The following is a 21,738-nucleotide window of genomic DNA, read 5'->3' as shown; positions in this document are numbered from 1 at the left end:
TGTTTAACTAATGAACCTTATTGTAAAGTGTTACCGATTTCTTTTTAATAAGGGAAAAAAATGACTGAGTGGCACATTTAATAAAACCGAACAGCACAAGGTATTCACTCATAGTTTTACAGGTGTTTAGAAACAATAATGTCTATTGTCACTGAAATCATAATGTACCATGCCTGGTTAGAACACTGTGTTCGTTTCAAAAAATGATCTTTGTGGAATGTGCCCTAAGTTTTGAGTTCTGAGAACCATGTTTTCATAGCACAATGCGCTCTTTTAATTGAGGAAAGATCAAGGAAAGTTTTATTCATCATGATATGACCCCTTTTAAGGACTGCCTGTGTTCTTTTTATAAAAATCAAGACCAAACAAACATCTTGTACAGAAAAACAGTTTGACAAATATATAAGATTTTTTTTTTATATTAATGTACCACATCTTGTTTCACCTCCAGTCCAGATGGCAATCTGACAATATTTCTATTTCCATTCAATTAAACTAAATCTACTTATTCAAGTTAAAGTCTCAGGAAATATCTCAAAAATATATTACTGGCATTTCCTAACAAACTATTACTTTCATTTTATAAATGCCATCAAGATGAAATAAAAAAAACAGCCTGTGCAAACACGCACTAACTTACCCCAGTGTTCCTTTGCCTGGTCCGGGAGGGCTGGGTGGTTTCTGGGTCGGGGCAGCTGTGCGTGGAGTTGTACCCGCTTTCATATTCTGGGCATTGACCTGTGGGCCAAGTGTTAAATATCAATTTTCCGAGTCAGAAGGAATGTAAAAACACTGACATTCGACCACATACACAAACATACATCAACCGAAGCCCGACTGAATCCTTACCTTAAACCTTAGTAACCACTACACTCAGAAATGTAGGCAATAAGAGAGGTGAGGAGAGAAAAGATGCAAACTGTTAGTGTGAAGAGTAAAGAGAAACTTACACACATGCATGCAAACACACACACAGCAGATAGTTAGGCAGCGCAGTCCATATGATATAAAGCAAAAAGCTTTCATATTAACTAGTGATGCACAGTAAATTGCTATTTGGCAATAGTACTATTATTAAAAGTAGGGCTGTCACTAACGATTATTTTGGTAATCAAGTAATCGGTCGATTATTCTGACGATTAATCGAGTAATCGGATACTTATAATTTTTTTTAAATGTAATAAAAACAGACCTACGCAGACCTAAAGACCTAAAAATTACTTAAAATACATATATAATAGCAATGAGACAATAATAGGTTAAAATATAGTATCAAAGCAAGTAACCGTATAGTTTTATTGAACAAAAGCGTGAAAATACATTATATATTAGCTATAAACAACAAAACTAATGCACATTATTATATCAAATGCCTGTAGAGGATGCCAACGGCCTGACGATTGTTTTTACACATTACTGCGCGATCTAATTATTTCATTAATTAATTTAATTTAATTAAAATGTCCACTTAATCTTGTCCATTCAAAATGTTACAACCATTGTAATTTCTTGAATATGTGGACATCAAAAATGTAAACTCATAATGAGGGTTTGTATTGTTGAGCTTGTATTTTGAAATTGTGATGAACACTTAGCATATTGAGAAAGCTATTGAGGTATTCTCCTGTTAGTATAGGTTTATAAATATTTACCTTAAAAATGCGATGAAATGGTGAACACTGCATTCCCAGATGAACATTATAATATGCAGAGATGCAGTCTGAAACGCTCCACACATTTAAATGATAGCAGTTTGTGTGGAGCAGCATTTACTACTCTGAGACGCATGTAAATAATTAAAGTGCATATATTAAACCTGCATCGCATATATTTATTTAATTGAATCGTATCGTTTGTGAATTCACCTTATGCTTTATTATGATTTTTGAATGGGTTTAATATATCATGCAGCCTTGAAAAACACATGCACAATAATTTTTTTATTTATGATTTGCAAGGTGATATAGCAGATTACTAGCGGTGTGAAAGTAGAATGCGCTAAAGCTATCCACAGTCAGCCACAATTACTTTATTTAACAAGGCAAAATGTCTAATAACATAGAAATGAAAGAAATAAAGTGAGTAGTATTCAACTGTAATTATCATGTAATCTTAAAATGCAATGCTGTAACCCTTTATGTAAAGGAAGATCTCATATAAATTTACTTTAGTTTACATTTTACAAACATATTTTATTAAATCAACAATTGTAATTGTTGTGTGTAAAATACACAAGCCTCTGAAGGTACTTTTTTTCTGGCAAATTTTCAGACAAAATTTCCAAATTTCTATTGAAATGACTCAATTTCAACAGAGGGCAAACGACTTTTCCATGCAGGTTTAAGTTGGTCACACACACATATAGACTGGCTTCATCCCTACCTTTACGCCATGGCCTACGTCATCCAGCAAACTGTAGTCAACGGGCTTGCGGATGTAGCGTACAGGCCTCTCAGGATTGGCTGGTGCAATGATCTTGTGTGTGCGGGAAGTGTTCTTATTGGTAGTGAGGATGCCAATTTCTCGCCTGGCCACCTTCTCTTTATGGATGTCCACCGTCTGTGGAGGAAAGATGAAATGTGATTCGATGTATGCAGAAATGTACACAGAATCTGAGTATGAAATCAAAACCATTTTAAAATCAACAACAGCCTAAAAGTAAAACATTTGATTAAACCTTTTACTTTAGGTAAGAGCAATATTAATAGTGATGCTTGCAATGTACAACGTATCACCTAGATGTTATATAGCAGTGAAAAGCACCTGTGAGATGTGGTTGATGGACGACTCCATGCGGCGTAGCTGAGACGCCTGTATATCCAGCATCTGGAGCACATTGTTGGCGAGAGTGTTGATCAAATACGCTACGCTGGCCAAAGACTGTGTAGTGTAGCTTTTGGTTTCTTCTAGAGCTCTGTGCTTATCTGGAGACTAGATGGAGAGAAAAAGAAGAGGAGAGAGTGTTAATCTCAGCACAGAAGGATGAATAGAGGTGAAAGAGAACATGATATTGACTCGTGGCCTAATTTCTGCTCCCTCTTTTAAACTCCCCTTTAGGAGTGTGCGATATGAATCATCTACTATAATATTACACTTGTTTTAACAATGTGCGAGCTGACATTATTGAGTGTGTCTTGAGAGTGCATGCTTTCATTTTGTTATGTAACCTATTAGAATGCCTTCGAGTTTGAGTGTGATGTACGAGTGTGAGTTTTTGTCTTTTAACATTATATGATATAGTTAAGCAATATCACATGCAAGACTGCTGTTTTCCTCAATATCAGCATCAGTGCAAATGTGACCAATTTAATCCAACAGCTGAATAAAAAAAACTTTAGGGCTGTCACGATTCCTCGATTCAATTTGAGTACTAAGCCTGTGTCGAGTAACCAGCAAAAAAGTGGCAGATTCTACGGAAAAGAATCCATGAAATGCATTATTAAACCATTTTCCAAGGCTGCATGATATAATAAACCCATTTAAAACTCATAAGCATAATGCTATTGTTACTTCATAAATGCTATGATTCAATTAAATAGATATATGTGATGCAGGTTTAGTACATGTGCTTTAATTATGTACATGTGTGTCAAAGATGCTCCATTAACAGTAAATGCTCCTCCACACAATCATTTATATGTGTGGAGCATCTCAAACTCCATCTCTGCATTTTGTTGTGAGTTTGGTTTACGGGAACGTTCATCTGGGAACCTATGAACCCTATGCAAACATAGGAGAATACATCAATATCTTTTTCAATATGCTTACTGTTCATCAAAATTTCAAAATCAAAGCTCAAACCCTCACATGTTTTGACAATATTCAATCTTCACATATTTAAGATAATACAGTGGCTGCAGCATTTCTGTCTTAAAGAAATAGCCCAATATTAAATTTGTGTTTGTTTGTAAAAAAAATGTTGTTTAGCCACATAAAACAAGAATTGGATCACACTGTTAAGTGTAAAAACAATCGCCCGGCCATTGGCATCCTCTGCAGTCATTTGCTGTAATGCATAATGTACATAATGTTTTTATAATACATTATGTATTTTAAAAGTTTTGTTCAATAACTACTAACTACTTACTTGCTTTTGATACTTTATTTGAACTAATTATTACTGCCTCATATATCAACTATTGCTATTATATATGTATTTTAAGTCATTTAAAAGCTGTTTCGCCTTTTTATTACCACAAAAAATAATGATCTGATTACTCGATTAATCATCAGAATAATCGCCTGATTACCAAAATAATTGTTATTGACAGCTCTAAATAAGTTGATATTAGGTTATAGGAATGCACTGAATGTTTGGCAACCAAAATTATCGAAATAAGCGAAAAGGCAGAATAAATTATTCTGAACAATGACGCGATCAAATAGAGGTGCGCACTAATGCAGCAAACATGTCGGTAATGTGGAAATATTTAAAACTGTCTGAGAAAGACGCAAAAATCGTTGTTGTGGTTGTAGCTGGTTACTGTATGATGACTGAAATCTCAAAATGGCCTTAAACCATTAGTAAATAAACTACAGAATGTTATGTTTTCTAACATGCACGAATTGTATGTATTCTGACAGCGCTGCATGAGGGTTCAAAGTCAAAAGCATGAGGAAATCATTCATAAATCCGCTGCTGTCAGCAAAAAGTAGTACTTAGGTCTTCTTGTGGGTTTCCGCCAAAGTCAACATTAATAAAGGTTAGCATTGTAATTATAGTGTTGTTCTGTAAAATAAAATAAAAAAAGACAAATCATGATAGTAATAAAATTACAACAGCTCTATTAATACATTTATTATAACTAGTGGTGGGCCGTTATCGGCGTTAACGTGCTGCGTTAACGTGAGACTCATATCGCGCGATAAAAAAAATATCGCCGTTAATCTATTCTCAAAGTTGGGTTGGGAGCTGGGTCTAAACTACGCAAGATATGATGACTTTAACCTTGATATTTTAGCGCAGATGACGTATATCTAGTTGAATTGCAATGTAGGGGGCGAGAACGAGTCTTCAACTTCTGTGAAATTACCACATCAAATGAGACGCGCAGACATGGATGCAGTTATGAAGCCGCTTCAGGGCAGGTGTGTGCGTTGCTAGACCCTTTTTACTGGGGCACGTGCCTCAGTGAAAATCTGCTGTGCCCCAGTAAAATCTCAAGTTTGAGTTATAATTTACTTTGATAATCCCGAAATAAAGACATTATACTATATGCAACAACTGAATTGACGCTTCTAAAAGCAACGCAGTTTATTGTAAGATGCACGCAGATAGGCTATCCATACCCGCGCGCCTGTATATTTTACTGGAACGCGCACGTCGTACAGCCTTTTGCGCAGAAGTACTTGGTTACACAAGTTTGTATAGTTAATTGTGTTTTAAATGCAATTGTCAAGCAGTTTGTAATGCATTTTGGAAACAGGAGATGAGCGCCTGGTCTAATGCGCCACCTGGCTTGAGAAACCCGTTCTCAAAGACTTACTTTTAGTCATTATTTGGGTCGCACACATATTCTGAATGCTTTCAGAAGAATTCAAATTAGCCATTTTAATCTAGATTAATCTAGATTAATTTCAAGATTTAATCTAGATTAAAAAAATTAATCTATGCCCACCACTAATTATAACATTCTCCATTGTTCAGCAAGGCTGCATTTATTTGTACATCAAAAAACACATGACTGATTCATGAAGGGGGTCTTAAAAATGGCCAAAGAATATTATTTCACTAACTTATAAATTTTAAGTTAAACTGTGCTTTGTTGGTAGGCTACAATGTCTACTAGAATGTTAAACATGTTCAGTGTTAAGTAAATATTTTTAAATTGTTGTTTTGTAATTGTTTTTTTTTTTTCCCCCTATTAGGTGGTGATAGCCCATATTGTCTGTTTTTGCTTTATTTCATCAATAAAAAATTGCTTTAAACGAAACTATTTTTAAATGAATCGAGTGACTCAATGATTCAATAACCAATTCATAAATCCTGTCACCTGACTTTGTTCCAGAATAAATGAACCAGTCATTTGAACAAATCTGTTAAATAAGCGAGTCATTGAGTCATGAGTTAAGACAGTGACTTTCCATCACCTACTTCTGGTTTTATATTTAAAGTGAGGGGTTAAAATATGATTTTTTATATTTTATTTTATATTTAAAACTCTTTCATTTAAAAAAATTATGAAATAAAAAAAATTCTAAACTCACTAAAAAAACAGCCAAAGCACCAACACAAAATACAAAAAAAATAGACAAAACAAAATAATAATTCCTTTGCCAAAATCGCACAACCATACTACTATGCATGATTAATTTCCCATATATGAACAAGCACTGAAACGGAAAAAGGCCGCCTTGAGTCACCGCCTCATTGGCTGCCTACAACATCATTCATTCCCTCCTGGCGTATCCATAGCGATGCTGTCAAATATATGGGAAGGCCCAGTGATGAACGGTACGGTGAGTGAGTATAGTGGGGGAGGAGAATAGTGTGTGGAACTGAAAGTGTGAGAGAAACACGCCTGATAGCATTCAAAACAAATGGAAAGCCAAAGCTAATTCATACCAAAACCAACTAAAAAAGCAATTTCCCAAAATATCAGCAGTCTGAGTCAACATACAGTACCTGAACTGACCATTAGGTCACCACTAGGTCACCCCATGTTGCGCCAATGCATATTATTCTGTTTTTTGTCCGGTAAAATACAAAAAGACCATTAAGCAGAATGTCCAAGCAGCTTTTTTTCATTCAACAGTGGATGGTGATTTATTCTGCCAGTGCCAAGCTTTAAAAAAGCATCATAATTGTATTACATTTGGTTTGTGCACTAAATTTCAAGTCTTCAACAACAGCATTATGTAAGGAATGGCCTCAATTGCTTACATACTGATAACGAATATGCAGTACCTCTTAAATCTAATCTACAGCCATGGTTTTATTAGTCATGTGACTACAACACAACACATGCAAGAACAAACGGTGCTTTGAAGTCAAGAATAATGTCATATTTGTCATGAAAGGTACATTAACTTTAATCTAACAAGAGCAAATAAGATTTGTGAGCTCCAGCTCAGATTTTCAGGGAATAACTGTTTAAATTTTGGTTTGTTCTTCATGCAAATCTGTTGTATGGCTTTCAATTTTGGAATTGCTCACAAGTCCTGGTACTACTTTCATGATACCTTAATTTTCTTTAATATACTAAGGGAGAACAGTCATTGCACTGCTCGAGAAAAAAACCTTAATGCTTTGAGGAAACCACTAGAGGAAAACCTGTTTCATTCAATAAAACACGAGATTCAAAATGCACTGATGTTTTATCAAATGCAGCTTTTTTTATACCATGACACATGAAAAATAATTCAACAATTATCTATAATATGGCATTCCCAACACAAAAAATGTAATCACGCTTATTTGTGACTCTGAACCATAAAACCACACAACGATCAATTTTTCTGAAAATTAGAATCTGAGGGTGCAAAAATATTGAAGAAATCACCTTTAAAGTTGCCCAAATTAAGTTCTTAGCAATGCATCTTACTAATCAAAAATTACATTTTGATATATTTACAGTAGAAAATTTACAAAATATCTTCATGAAACATGATCTTTTACCAAAAAGCAAAATCGATCATTTTGACCCATACAATGTATTGTTGGCTACTGCTACAAATATACTGCGCAGCTTGTGACTGGTTTTGTGTTCCAGGCTCACATTTGTGCAAAACATCATGAAACCATGACAGGAATGAAAACCTCTTTGAATTTACTAACGTATCTGTATGCAATATGCACGAATTGAGGAAGTGGGAAATCTTGGGTTACATACTAAACTAAAACCAGACCACAGACCACATGCAAGCAAGACTCATATCAACCCGAGCTACATGCTGCCATGGAAAGAAATCTAAGCTCGGTCACATGAAGCTATTTATGGTATTTCTGAACCTGCTGTGACAAAGCTATGAAATGAGAAAAATACAATAATCGCTTAAAACCAACAGACTTTCTTTACAGATAACACATTCACCGTGCGCTCTGCATGATTCCTGAGGGCCTGAATCAGGTACAACATGAACAGAGACCCCCCTAAGTCCAATCACAAAGCAAAACCTGTTTAACATCTGTGAGCCCTCACTCTTAAACTCTAACCCTACGGTTTTGCGCATTAACAGACCGGCAAACGCTAGTCAAGTATGCAATATTTATCAGGAACACATCACGACTCAAAAGTACTGGAATCAGCATCCACAGAGAACAAACTCATATCCAGTGACATCCAGTCACTGATCTGCCAGGGTGCATGTGACACGCTCTGTATTTTTGGCGCAATAAATGTCAAGAGTTTGATTTCTGATTCTCTATTTCTGAGGGATGACAAACACTAAACTGAGAAGTGCAGATCCTCACACACCCACTTCTGTGGATCCCCCAGGAATGCTGAAAATAACATGAATTTAGTCATTCATTTTTTCGTTCCAGAAGCACTTCACAGATTCCAGAGTGAATCATCAAACCCATGCTAGCAGGGTGAAAAAATGCACTTATAGTTATAGCATAGTTGCTTCAGTTTAACTATGGTATTTGTGTATTATAGTAAGCAAGCACTGCATTACCATGGCTAGTCCAACAAACTAACAAACGGTGTTTGTTGGCAAAAAGCAGACTAGAAAAACTATAACGACCATATTTTGTCATAAAACTTAAGCAGATACTACAGTTAATCATTTAAACCATTTTCGTTTTCGAAAACGCAAATGATTAATCGCGATAGTGCCAAAATACTAAAAGAGAAAACTAGCACTCTTGCACATTCTCTCTTCTAGACCATAAACTAACACAAACGACACCCTAATAATAACAAACTAGTAAAAACATTAACATTAATTGATAAATACACAAAAAAGGAAATTGATCAAATAAAAAGTCCACAAGCCTCCAACATTTAGCAGCTTGCTAACTTCAAAAACACTGCGCTGCTTTGATTAAAAGATCTTCACAAACGCTATCACTCACTATTACACCACTGTGAATCATATCACTCTGTTTTAATAAAGCATGTAAAAACTAATAAATGCATACTAGATGTAAAAAGGAAAACATAAACTCTTTCGCTGTGATACAATTGAGGTTTACGTTACACATTGGTATCGCTCCGGCTAGCGCGTTAGCATACTAGCTCAGCGTTTGAGGCCCATTTCTGTGCAAAAACACCTAAAATAAACAACAAAATGCCTGTAAAGTGTGTCAAGTGTTTAATTAGTGTATTATATATCAATACGGATTACAAACAATGATAATATGCGGTGAATTCAGCCCGTTCGACTGCATTGTCACTCGACAACACAGGCAGTCAGATCATTTATCTTTCGTGTCATTTCTTATCACGTATCTGGACGTGCCTCGGATGTTTCAAAGGTTTTGTAATGTCACCTGTATGTAGTTGCTCTCGCAATACTCCGCGACTCTTTCTAGGTTGGCGTAGCTGTCCAGCAGAGCTCCTCGACCAGCAGGAATCTCCTCTTCCAACAGCATCTGCAGCTCCGCCATCTTCACATCTTACTGATGCATGCAGGAGGAAAACACCACCATCACACTCCCCTCTCCCTCACTGATGCACACAGGAGGAAAACACCATCACATTACCCCCTCTCTCTCTTTCTCACATTCACAATTCTCCTTCCTCCTCCCCTGTTTCTATTTGTCACTCTTTCTGTCTCCTTTTCTGTTTTGCTGTATCCCTATAATGCTGCATACAACAGAGTGGTTTCATTATTTGGCCAAAATGGATGGATGCATAGATTGATGCACAATTATTTATCACACTTTTTTATTAGTATAGAAAGATTGCAGTTAAAGGATTGCTATTAAACATTGATCATTGTTTATGGAATGTCTTCTTCGCCATTCGGAGGGAATGAAGATCTAAAAGGTGTGCCATATAGTTTTTAATAACCTGGACTGGACATTGCGTTGATCCTTTCAAATGCTGCACTACACAATATAGAGCACACTGGCTATGCATAATTCACATTTCCCAAGAGGCTATTTCAGAGATGTGAGCTATGAGTCCTTCAGTTCCTCTTGCTGACTGTGATCCAGGTGTCATCTTTGGGTGTAGTCACCAGCTCATACCTGGCCTCAACCACCTGCCCTTCCACTTTGTGCAGTCTCAACCTGCGCACCAGCGTGCTGAGCAGCACTGCGGCCACGGTATATGCAAATCTAAAGAGAGGACGAGAAGCATGGGGTGAGGACATTTGTAAACTATGAGACATGGAATGTGTCATAAAATAAATAGTCAATAAATAGTCAATAAAAGTCAATAAAAAGTAAATAGTTTACCCAGTGATGAAAAATCTAATCATTATTTACTCCCCCTGATGGTGATAAATCAATAATAAATAAATGGTATTTCTATGTGTTTATAGCAGTGGTTCTCAACCAGGGGCCAGAGTCCACTAGGGGGCCTCAGCACACTTCAAAGGGGGGCAGCAAGATGGCTTAAAATGGTTTAAATTAAGGAACACTCCACTTTTTTTTGGAAATAGGCTCATTTTCCAACTCCCCCCGAGTTAATAAGTTGATTTTTACCGTTTTGAAATCCATTCAGCCGTTCTCCTGTTCTGGCGATATCACTTTTAGCATAGCTTAGCATAGATCATTGAATCCTATTAGACCAATAGCATCGCGTTCAAAAATGACCAACGAGTTTCGATATTTGTTCTATTTAAAACTTGACTCTTCTGTAGTTATATCGTGTACTAAGACCGGTGGAAATGCAAAGTTGCGAGTTTCTAGGCCGATAAGATTAGGAACTACACTCCCATTCCGGCGTAATAGTCAAGGAAGTTTGCTGCCGTAATAAGGCTGAAGCAGGAGCAGTAATACCACGCAGCACATGTGCAAACATGAACTCATTTCTGATAATACTCCACCTGCTTCGGCCATATTACGGCAGCAAACTTCCTTGATTATTACGCCGGAATGGAAGTGTAGTTCCTAATCTTATCAGCCTAGAAACTCGCAGCTTTGCATTTCCACCGGTCTTAGTACACGATATAACTACAGAAGAGTCAAGTTTTAAATACAACAAATATGGAAACTCGTTGGTCATTTTTGAACGCGATGCTATTGGTCTAATAGGATTCAATGGTCTATGCTAAGCTATGCTAAAAGTGATATCGCCAGAACAGGATAACGGCTGAATGGATTTCAAAACGGTAAAAATCAACTTATTAACTCGGGGGGAGTTGGAGAATGAGCCTATTTCCAAAAAAAGTGGAGTGTTCCTTTAAATTAAGGCAAAACCAGGTTTAAAATAAGCCAAAACAGAGATAATCAAGCTAATATATTATATAACCTGGATATATGAGGGAATAAAAGTGTGATTTTTCTAAGTTAAGATTTTTTTAAGTTATTGAAATTTTTATGCTGATTATACGTTTTTCTAGTTGTGTCGAGGTCTAAAATATTTGATCACATAGAAATTGATAAAAAAAAATGCAATTTTTGGGTAAAAAAAAACTATTTCTTAATCATGAATGACTGAAAAAGCATTTAAATTAATTGCTCATTAAGAGTGTGATCCTTCAATAGCATTCCGTTCTTGAGCTACTAGAATTATGGAAATGTAATTATTTTAATTGTATTTATTTAGAATTATTTCACTATTTTAATATACAGATAATCCCAGTTTATGCAAATAAATACTTTGAAAACAAGTAGCTTTGTCATTACAGCAGAAGTACCAGAAATATCTTTACTTATATAGGGGCCTATAAATATTGTCAAAGACATATTTGCAACACCTCCGGCCAGTTATTTTGGGCATCCAAGACCAACTCTTTTCTACTGTACTTGAATGGGGAAAAATCTGACATGAACTGTCCCATAAATGATGCATCTTTCTAACGCAAGTTGTTTCAAGCGTTATTTACAAAGCAAGACTTATTTCACCGTAATGCACATTACATTTTCTCTCATTCATTGTAATATGAATGAACCACCTTAGTATGAGACCATGATGGTCTTGAAATTAAAAGGGCTGAAGATCTCTGATCGGACTCATATGGACTGCTTTTTGACCCTTTTCCTATTCACATTTGCTATATGAAGTAGAGCAGCCTGAATATTCTGCTAAACCTCTCCTTTTGTATTCTAGAAAAAGAAATTCATACAGGTTTGGAAAGACACAAGGGTGCTTTAAAACTGTACATTTTCTGCGATTTGTGTCATGGTTATTTGTGAAACCTAGACCACAAAACCAGTCATAAGGGTCAATTTCCTAAAACTAAGATTTATACATCACAAAGCTGAATAATTAAGCTTTTCACAAATTAAGTTTTTAGCAATGCATATTACCAATCAAAAATTACATTTCGATATATTTATCATAGGAAATTTACCCATGCTACTTAAGATTTTGTGGTCCAGGGTCACATTTATTTAATATCTGAATTTCTCTCCATGTACCTTAGTTCAGGGCAGGCCTGGCTCCCTGAAAACCCAAGCAGCGAGAAGCTCTTCATTACTGACTCATCAGCAAATCTGTCAGGATTAAACCTGTCAAAGAAGACAAACCAGTGAGAATATCAGCAAACTATGAACCTTACACAACCTTATATAAAATGAACATACACAAACACACCTGTATGGAAGTGACCAGGTATCTGCATCTTGAAGGACAACGCCAAGGGCATAGATAACCAATGTCTGCAAACAAACCAGTATTATTTTTAACATTATAGACAAGTCACAACACACTCTATATTGACTTAACTAGATTTGATTAGCAGTATCTGAAAGCATAATTTGCAAAAACAATAAACAAACATGTAGGGGATTGTAGAAGTTTGTAAATGACTAAATGAAACCTGCAGAGCTTCTAAAGCGTTTGTGTGGGCCTAGTAATGAAAAAGACTGATTCTTACTTCTTTAGGAATGACGTGTTGGTCCACTTTTCCCTCCACCTCCTGTAATCTGGCAGCCATGGGCGTCAGTTTAGCTGTGCGGACGGTTTCATTCAGTACCTGCTGGCAGTATCTGGGGGGAAACGAGAATAAGAAATCATGATTTCCAGATAAAGTGATGGCCATGTGGAATAAAGTTTAACTCAAAAGGTATTTATTGAAATCACAGAATTGCCACACACATGCCCCCTGGTGGCCAAAATGTGGAAAGAAAAGAAAAAGCACTACACATGAAAACCCAGGAGCATATACATTAGTGATGCGCGGGTCGGGGTTTTTTTCAACCCGCGGGTCCCGCAATTATGAAATTATTTGGCCCGCCCCAGCCCGCCCCGCAGTGCTGTGTCTATTTTTACAACCCGCCCCGCCCCGCACCCGCGACAATTAAATAGACATACTATGCACTGTAATGCAAATGAAAACCGAAAGTGCTTTTCGCCCTTTAAACTGGCAACAATACTGTACGATTATGAATATGAACCATAAATCAAATCATATTAATAACAAGATAATCAGTGGTGTAACGTTAGTGGTGCCGGAAGAAATGTGGGTATATATGCTTCATTTATGAATATCGTTTTGAACTTTCTGTTTGAACGCATTCGTTTACTGGATCCCTAGACTGAAAGGTTTAAAGGTTCACTGGTTTAAGGAAGTTCTGATCATGAAAATCTGCTTCTTTTTATTTGTAAGATATTGTTTTCGTTATTATGTACTGTTTAAAATGACTAGGGTGCAGGAAACGCAGCGGGCGCAATCACCAAATACATTTCAAAGCAAGCCGGCGCCACAGTCCTGACTACATCATTGCTGTCTTTATTGTGTGTTTTTAGCGAATATTTACATTCATTCACATATGACTGGATGTGGTTGACTGTCATGATTTTGGCTAATGCAGGATAATGCGCATCAGAGGAGATTTAAATACGCATAGCACCAGGCCTGCAGAGCCGAATGAGCGTTCGCTTGATGCGCTTGTGGCTGGCAGCGGGAGCTGCTTGGCGCTTTCGTGACGTGACGTGTTGATAACCTTATTAAAGAACTTAATAAAATATGAAAATAGATATTCCCAAATATGTAATATAGGCTATAGGGAATTGCACGCAACATACATTGTTTTTTTTATTTTATTTTGTATTTAATGACCCGCCCCAACCCGCCCCGCAAATAAAGTGACAGTTTCTTTACCCGCCCCAACCCGACCCGCGGGTTACCCGCGGGGCCCGCGGGTTATGAGACGACCCGCGCATCACTAATATACATGTTAGAAACTTGAGCATATTGGAAATCCTTAGGCATATACATGCTGAAAACCCATCTCTCTTGAAAAATAAAAACAACTCTTTTTGTTTAGCATCTGCTAAATCAATAAATGTACAGTCAAACCAAAATTTATTCAGACTAGAGGTCGACCGATATTGGTTTTTACCGATACCGATAGCTAGGTTGGACCACACTGGCCGATACCGATTAATTAACCGATAGTTTTTGAAAATAGATACTGAACGGCAACTAAAATACTGCTCTGCTAGTTTTAAAAAAGTAATAAACCATACTTTGTAAATTAATAAAAATATGAATTTTAATTATATATTGATCATTAAAGTTATTTCATAGTTCGTTAACAAAATAACACCCTAACAAGGAACGACACTTCTATTCTACAGCTTTTATCAATCTTAGTTGATGTTACAAATGGGCTCATTGTAAAGTGTTATTTCATATTAACAGTAGGGGTGGGAATCTTTACATTTTAACAATATGTAAAATTGCAGTTTCTATGCTTTTTGTTTATATTTGGAATCTCTGTATGTTAGTACTGCCTTATTAAAATTAAGAATCAATTTAATTACGATTTTCAATAACAACTAAATATAACCATGCATCACATTCTCAGTTTTCAATATTACTGCACATGGCTACATTTTCATACATTTTATATAATTTATTTTGAGCAAAATTTACTTTATTTTTTTATTATATAAGCAGGCTACTTTTAAACCAATTACTTATTTAAAATAAGTGTTCTTTAAGTATCCAAAAGTTAACAGACAATAGTTATTTTTTCCTTTCGTTTGATTATTACTGATGAGATCATTGACAGTGGCTGCTTTAACAGGCTGCATTCAAACGAATGCACAGATCTATTTCGATATATCAGATGCCCTGCTCTGAAAACATAACTGACTGTGTGTACATCAGTTTCGTATAAAAGTATTCGAAATGGCAAGTGCATTTAACCGCATCTGCAATCCAGCTTTTTAGGACGAACAAACACAAATTGCAAGTGAAAGTCTTGTCAGTGCGCGAGTTTTGTGCATCTAATATACTGCATTACAAACGGCAGAAATGAAGGCACATGTAAAGTAAAAAATTGCGGGTGGAAGCACGCACTGTCAAGCAATGCACACGAGTCTCACAGTGCAAATTCTGTGCAATGAAGCCAGCCGCGTTTCAGGCGCTCACGCGTGCCATATGCGAGGAAAAACACAAGCTCAATGAAGAGAGGGTTGCGATGCATTGGATGCAGCGCTGCGTTGCGCGGACAACTCGCAGGTATCTAACACACACAGGATGCGTCGTGTAGTTCAAGCAGAAATCTAAAACAGTTTATTTAATCACCAAATGGGCAAATGTTTACTTCAAGAATGATCAAAAAAGCGGCAAAGATTAGTTTAAACAACAGATCAAACGGAAAGAGAAAGTACAATCTATATTGTTGTAGCCATTTAAGAAAATGTGTTATCTGTTTTACATTTATGTTTAAATATTATTTGTTTGTGTTTTGTTTCAGTTTAATCTGTTAATTACGAAAGAAGTGTGTGTAATTTGTAAATGTCATAAAGGACGTGGTATGAATTGGACGGCAATACGCCGGGAGAATTGGAGAGGGTCAGACACAATTGTTGACCACTTCCACCTTTTTATTTGTGGAAAATCCCTTTTTAAACGAATTTCGTTTTGTATAATTTTTATCTTCATTTTGAATACATATTTTTGTTGATCAGTTATTAAAATCAAGTAAGAACAAGGAAAATTGCATTGTGAAATAAAGTGCGTATGCAAACCTACCATGCTTCCGCGGCCTGAAGAAAAGTCTAAAACATAAATTATAGCTCTATATGAAGCATACAGACTTTATTAGAGCTGCAGAAATACGAATTTATCACTTAAATGCACAATCTTCCAGCAGGGTCAAGCCTTTATAAACATTAACAACAATTTGGGACAGATATGTAATGTAAAACTGTGAATGGCGCGCTTTGTCGCAGCAGGATTCTGTAGGCTGAATGAACACGGTTTGCTTTCTCACATCAAGTCTTTAAATCTGCAATTTTGCTGGCTACGAATATGACCAACTGGATATAAATCAATGCAAATATATGGTAACAATCCTGACATTTAACATTGGTGTCTGACTTAACCTCTCATACTCTATGACAGCGGAGCGGAGCGTGAGGCGCTTCAGCAAAGAACGCAATCTGGAAAAACTATCGGCATGGATTTTTGCCGATAACCGATAGTTCAGCCAATCAACTATCGGTGCCGATTAATCGGCAAAACCGATACATCGGTCGACCTCTAATTCAGACACCTTCAACATTTTTCACATTATCACAGTTTATTCGCTATGGTTTAGAAAATGGTAATAAAATATGACAAGAACTCAGAGTTAAACTGTCAGAACAAATTCATATTGAAAATGTCTGGTAATGAATTACAATCAGCCAAAAATTCTGACAGCTGTTAGTATGACAATATTTACACAATTTATGTCAAATTATGTCACATTATCTCTGTGTAAAAAAATATCAAAAAGTTTAGCTGGTGTCTAATTATTTTTTGGTTTGACTGTAAATACCATGTGAATAATATTACCAGAATAATATCAGAAGCTATGACTGGGGCTCACCTAAGTTGTGGAATCTTCTCCAAGGTAACAGGCTCCTCTCCGAGGACTTCAACAAGCTCATGATAGAGCCGTTCCTGCACTTCTTCTGAGACTGATAGGAAGTGAACTGCCCAGATGCACACTGGGAAACAATACAGATGAGAACAGGCATACATTATGCATATGATTAACAGAAATACAGACATGAAGGTAAAAAAGAAAAGCGACACAGTTATTTACATGAACTAAAACTAAAACTATTAACAATCTTTTTGTTAATTGAAATAAAATGTTAGATGAAAAATGTAAACTAAACTAAATTTAGAAAAGATTAACCAAAGCTAACAAAAACCACATACTAAAAATACTAAATATTACAAAAAGAAAAGAAAACTTTGTTAAAATGTTAATTAAAAACTATAATACTATGTTACCCTGTCTTAAGTAGCACAGGTATATTTGTAGCAATAGCCAAAAATACATTGTATGGGTTAAAATGATCAATTTTTCTTTTTCATGCCAAAATCATTAGAATATTAAGTAAAGATCATGTTCCATAAAGATATTTTGTACATTTCCTACTGTAAATATATCAAAACTTAATTTTTGATTAGTAAAATGCATTGCTAAGAACTTCATTTGGACAACTTTAAAAGCGATTTTCTCAATATTTGGATTTTTTGCACCATTAGATTCCAGATTTTCAAATAGTTGTAACAAACCATGCATCAATGGAAATCTTATTTATTCAGCTTTCAGATGATGTATAAATCTACACTAATCAACTAGTAAGGAGAAACTGAAACTTACAGTTAGCAGTGATGACACAGCCAGCTAGAGTAAAAACCATTCCATCTTCCATCACCTGTGGACAAAATAAACAATACATATTTAAATATTAGTATCTCAAATTGAAAATGAATCATTCTGTGTTAAGATGATGTTACCTGTCGCTCTGTCAGATTGGCCTGTAGTAAGTAGTTAACAAAAGAATGACTGGATCCTTGTCCACTCCTCTGCTTTGCCACAGACTTCAACACAGACTCCATCTCAGCCAGAGCTGAAAATAACAAAACCACATGATCAATTGACATTCAATAATCAAAAATAACTTCAACACTTTCCAACGTTGCACAGCTGCTCTCTTACCACTCTCGTAATGTGCCTTTCTGCTAGAACTCTTCTCTAGGGATCCATCCAGATAACCTTTACCGATCTCCGACCAGATCTATTCAAATTCAGAAATATATACATTTATATCTATACGAAATAACTATTTGATAAGCATGACACTAAATATGACTGGTGAGTAATGCTCACCGCTTCATGGTTCTTGCGGAACCGGATAACCTCAGCATCATCCTGAAAGCGACTCCCCATGGCAAGCTGAGTGACAGCCTTCATAGACAATCCAAGCAGATGAGCACACAGAGGTGTGTGCTGTGATTTAGGATAAGATGCCCACTTATCAACCAGCTCCTCCACCAGCTAAGAGAGGGATAATATGTTTAAAAACAGGTCACTGTTCTTCAGAAAAATCCTTCAGGTCCTGCAAATTCTTTGTTTTGTTAGCTTTTGTGTGTATTTGAACTCTTGCAACAATGACTGTATGATTTTGAGATCCATCTTTTCACACTGAGGATTTCACAATGCAACTTGAAGATCAGGGTAAATTTAACTTATTTTGTCTTCTGGGAAACATGTAAGTATATTTTATAGCTTCTGAAGGGCAGAACTAAATAAAAAATATATGATATTTAGGCAAAATAAGAAAAATGTACTCTTGTAATCTTCAAAAGTTTTCACCCCCAGCTCTTAATGCATAATTTTCCCTTCAGAAGCATCAGTGAGCATTTGAACCTTCTGTAATAGTTGCATATGAGTCCTTCAGTTGTCCTCAGTGTGAAAAGATGGATCTCAAAATCATAGTCACTGTTGGAAAGAGTTCAAATACACAAAAATGCTGAAAAACCAAAGAAACTGTGGGACCTGAAAGATTATTTTTGAAGAACAGAAGGCAGTTTAACTGTTCAGGACAAATAAGGGACTCATAAACTATGAACTATCGCTAAACAAAAAAAAAACTAAGCTGTGAGACATTCAGGTAAAAACACAGTATTAAGAATCAAGTGTATGTAATCTTTTGAACGGGGTCATTTTCATAAATTCAACTATTATTTTCTTGTGGACTATATGTATACATCTTCAATGTGAAATATCTTATTCAGATCAATACTAAATAAAAAAATAACATGCATTTTGTATGCATCCCTGTTGTTTTGGTCAAACAATTAACATTTTGAACATTCTGCAAGGTGTATATAATCTTTTGACTTCAACTGTATAAACAATTGTGAACAGACCTGAAGCAATATAGGGAAGTTGTTCTCCAGGGTTTTATTGATAGCTCCCTCATACACCTTTTTTCGTATCATCGGCTCCGTCACTCCCACTCCTGAACCGGACTGGTAACCTAGCAACGACTTGAGCATTGTCTCAAAGGAATCAGCTGAGGAAAAGGCACAAACATATGTGTTAAAAAAATAGCATGCATAACAGTATGCGTAAAAAGGGATTTGTATCTTTCTTGTTTCTAATTATTGTTTCTATAATGACTAATTAAAGACTTCTGTTTCCACAAAAATATTATGTAGTGTTTTAAGCAGATTAAAATGAAATGTTCCTGAGCACAAAATAAACATATTAGAATGATTTCTGAAGATCATGTGAAACTGAAGACTGAAGTAAATGGCTGCTGAAAATTTAGCTTTGCCACCACAGGAATAAATTACATTTTAAAATATATTGAAACAGAAAACAGTTATTTAAAATTGAAATAATATTTCACAATATTACTTTTTTACTGTATTGTTGAGCAAATAAATGCAGCTTGGGTGAGAAAGACATATATGATGAATCAATTAAATAACATAAATCATATGTTAAATACATTTTGGATAAAACATGACCCTGGACCCCAAAACCAGTAGCCAATAATTCATTGTATGTGTCAAAATTATCGATTTTTCTTTTATGCTAAAAATCACTAGTAAATTAAGATTAATGTTCCATAAAGATATTTTGTACATTTCCTACTGTAAATATATCAAAACTTATTTTTTGATTAATAATATGCATTGCTAAGAACTTTATTTGGACAACTTTAAAGGCGATTTTCTCAATATTTCGATTTTTTTTTTTTTTTTTGCACCCTCAGACCCAATATTTTCCTATCCTAACAAATCATGCACCAATAGAAAGCATATTCATTAATCTTTCAGATCCCAATTCTAAAAAAACGACCCTTATGGCTGGATTTGTGGTTCAGGGTCACAAATACAAAAAATGTATTTAAAGGAGCTTTTTTAAAAACAATTATTCTCTCCTTCGCTGCAGGATACTCACTGGTCCAGTTGGGGTTGATGTGTTGTCGTAGTTGGTCCACAGCGCCCAGGCTGACCACTGGTCTCCCACCGAACCAGAAAGATGCCACAGACCCAAACTCATCATGAAGACCCACCAGGAACTCATGCAGGCTTCCTTTGTTCGCTATATCTTGCAGATTCCCATCTCTGGAAATGTAATAAAGAGGTTTGTTGGACAAATTGACTAAAGATCGAAAGGAAAAGGACAGAGAGGGCAGTATCTTAAATTCTTACTTCTCCTCTGTAGGGTTTAGTCCAGGCACACCAGAGGCACTTCTAGATGACTGACATTAAAATAAGAAAACGTCTAGTTATTATACACATATTTGAAGTCTCTTGACAGCAAATTATAGCAGTTTTAATAACTGTTTTTCTTGCACATATCCAACTTTTCATCGAAACAGAAAATGCATATTCTCTCAAAAATAAGAAACTCAAGAGTAGCAACTGCAGCAGGTCAGAATTACACCAAACATATTTAATAGCGATTCAAGCATATACTTCATATAAAACACGATCACAACAATTACAAAACAGTTTGCAAAACAGATCAGATAATATTTATATTTTTCACCGGATACAAATACAGGACGGCACCGATCAGGATAATGACAAATGTCACTGCAAATATAGCAAAATCCAGCATATTTGCTTTTCAGAAATGTCTAAGGACTGTCATAAATTTCATTCAACTGTTCACTGAACTAGTCGCTAACAATCCACGTCTACAGTGACCATCAGAAACCTGCGCCCCTGTAGATCGGTACTCAACTACACGTCCTGTCAACAAGGCTAAACAAATCAATCGCAGATAGTTGTTGTTTAGAACAGTGTTTCTCAACTGGTGGGTCGCGACCCAAAAGTGGGTCGCGGGAACATTTTCAGTGGGTCGCGGACCCAGTTTAAATTTTAACTTATTTTGCTTATACCGGACTTTTATTTTGAAATGCGCGCGACAATACCGGACTTTTATTTTGAAATGCGCCCGCGACAACCGTAACGTTTGACATGAGAAAGTCGAAGCGCAAGCAAATCTTATGTTAAATGACAGCAATAAAATATTGTTTATTTGTAAGTCTTGGTGATTTTCTTATGATTTATCTGTCACTACGTGTGTATGTTAACAAATAAATACTAATTAATTATAATTCCAAAAATTATATTATAGTTCCTAAAATTTGGGTCGCGGCTTGATGACCATGGAAAAACGTGGGTCCCATCACCAAACCAGTTGAGAACCACTGGTTTAGAAGTCCGTAGCACAGCCTGGATTTTTTTTAAACCAACACATCAAAATTGATGATTTATTTATTTATTTATTTATTACCCACATATACCTAAGCAGGTTAATATAAATAAATAAATCATATCATAAACTTTCTTTATAAAATCTTTTTTTGTAATAATTTGTTTATTTTAATTCTAAATAGTCGTTTTGTAAATGTA

At 35.7% G+C, this 21,738-nt stretch overlaps 2 protein-coding genes across 14 annotated transcripts in view; both read right to left on the bottom strand.

Annotated features, from left to right (window-relative positions):
* abi2b (abl-interactor 2b) overlaps positions 1 to 9,698 on the bottom strand; it is a 32,888-nt gene extending 23,190 nt beyond the window's left edge. For 7 of the 13 annotated variants that reach the window (XM_073851675.1, XM_073851677.1, XM_073851680.1 and 4 more), the window contains exons 1-5: positions 9,437 to 9,698; positions 2,764 to 2,931; positions 2,383 to 2,559; positions 850 to 867; positions 641 to 738 (exon numbers count right to left, since the gene is read on the bottom strand). In XM_073851675.1, the coding sequence (XP_073707776.1) occupies positions 641 to 738; positions 850 to 867; positions 2,383 to 2,559; positions 2,764 to 2,931; positions 9,437 to 9,553 (578 nt within the window). In that variant the 5' untranslated portion in view covers positions 9,554 to 9,698. The remainder of the gene's footprint in view (positions 1 to 640; positions 739 to 849; positions 868 to 2,382; positions 2,560 to 2,763; positions 2,932 to 9,436) is intronic. The other 6 variants (XM_073851676.1, XM_073851681.1, XM_073851683.1 and 3 more) reach the window with 1 other exon arrangement.
* A 118-nt stretch (positions 9,699 to 9,816) lies between these two features.
* Positions 9,817 to 21,045, bottom strand: cyp20a1 (cytochrome P450, family 20, subfamily A, polypeptide 1). The gene is made up of 13 exons (XM_073851688.1): positions 20,867 to 21,045; positions 20,527 to 20,576; positions 20,273 to 20,439; positions 19,231 to 19,376; positions 18,188 to 18,355; positions 18,017 to 18,095; positions 17,815 to 17,927; positions 17,678 to 17,732; positions 16,889 to 17,009; positions 12,937 to 13,048; positions 12,654 to 12,718; positions 12,479 to 12,568; positions 9,817 to 10,228 (listed from the first exon to the last, which is right to left on the bottom strand). The coding sequence occupies exons 1-13, from the start codon at positions 20,936 to 20,938 to the stop codon at positions 10,078 to 10,080; spliced, it is 1,389 nt and encodes a 462-aa protein (XP_073707789.1). The 5' UTR covers positions 20,939 to 21,045; the 3' UTR covers positions 9,817 to 10,077.
* Positions 21,046 to 21,738: the final 693 nt, after the last annotated feature.

This window comes from Garra rufa, chromosome 12, assembly GCF_049309525.1.
Source record: "Garra rufa chromosome 12, GarRuf1.0, whole genome shotgun sequence".
NCBI lineage: Eukaryota > Metazoa > Chordata > Actinopteri > Cypriniformes > Cyprinidae > Garra > Garra rufa.
This window is presented reverse-complemented; position numbering and strand designations above follow the sequence as displayed.

Coding starts and splice junctions, on each gene's coding strand:
- cyp20a1 (XM_073851688.1), bottom strand. CDS start 20,938: ATGCTGGATTTTGCTATATTTGCAGTGACATTTGTCATTATCCTGATC. Junction 19,377..20,272: donor CATCAACCCCAACTGGACCA/GTGAGTATCCTG, acceptor CCTTTTCCTCAG/CTGATTCCTTTGAGACAATG. Junction 17,733..17,814: donor CCAATCTGACAGAGCGACAG/GTAACATCATCT, acceptor TTTTGTCCACAG/GTGATGGAAGATGGAATGGT.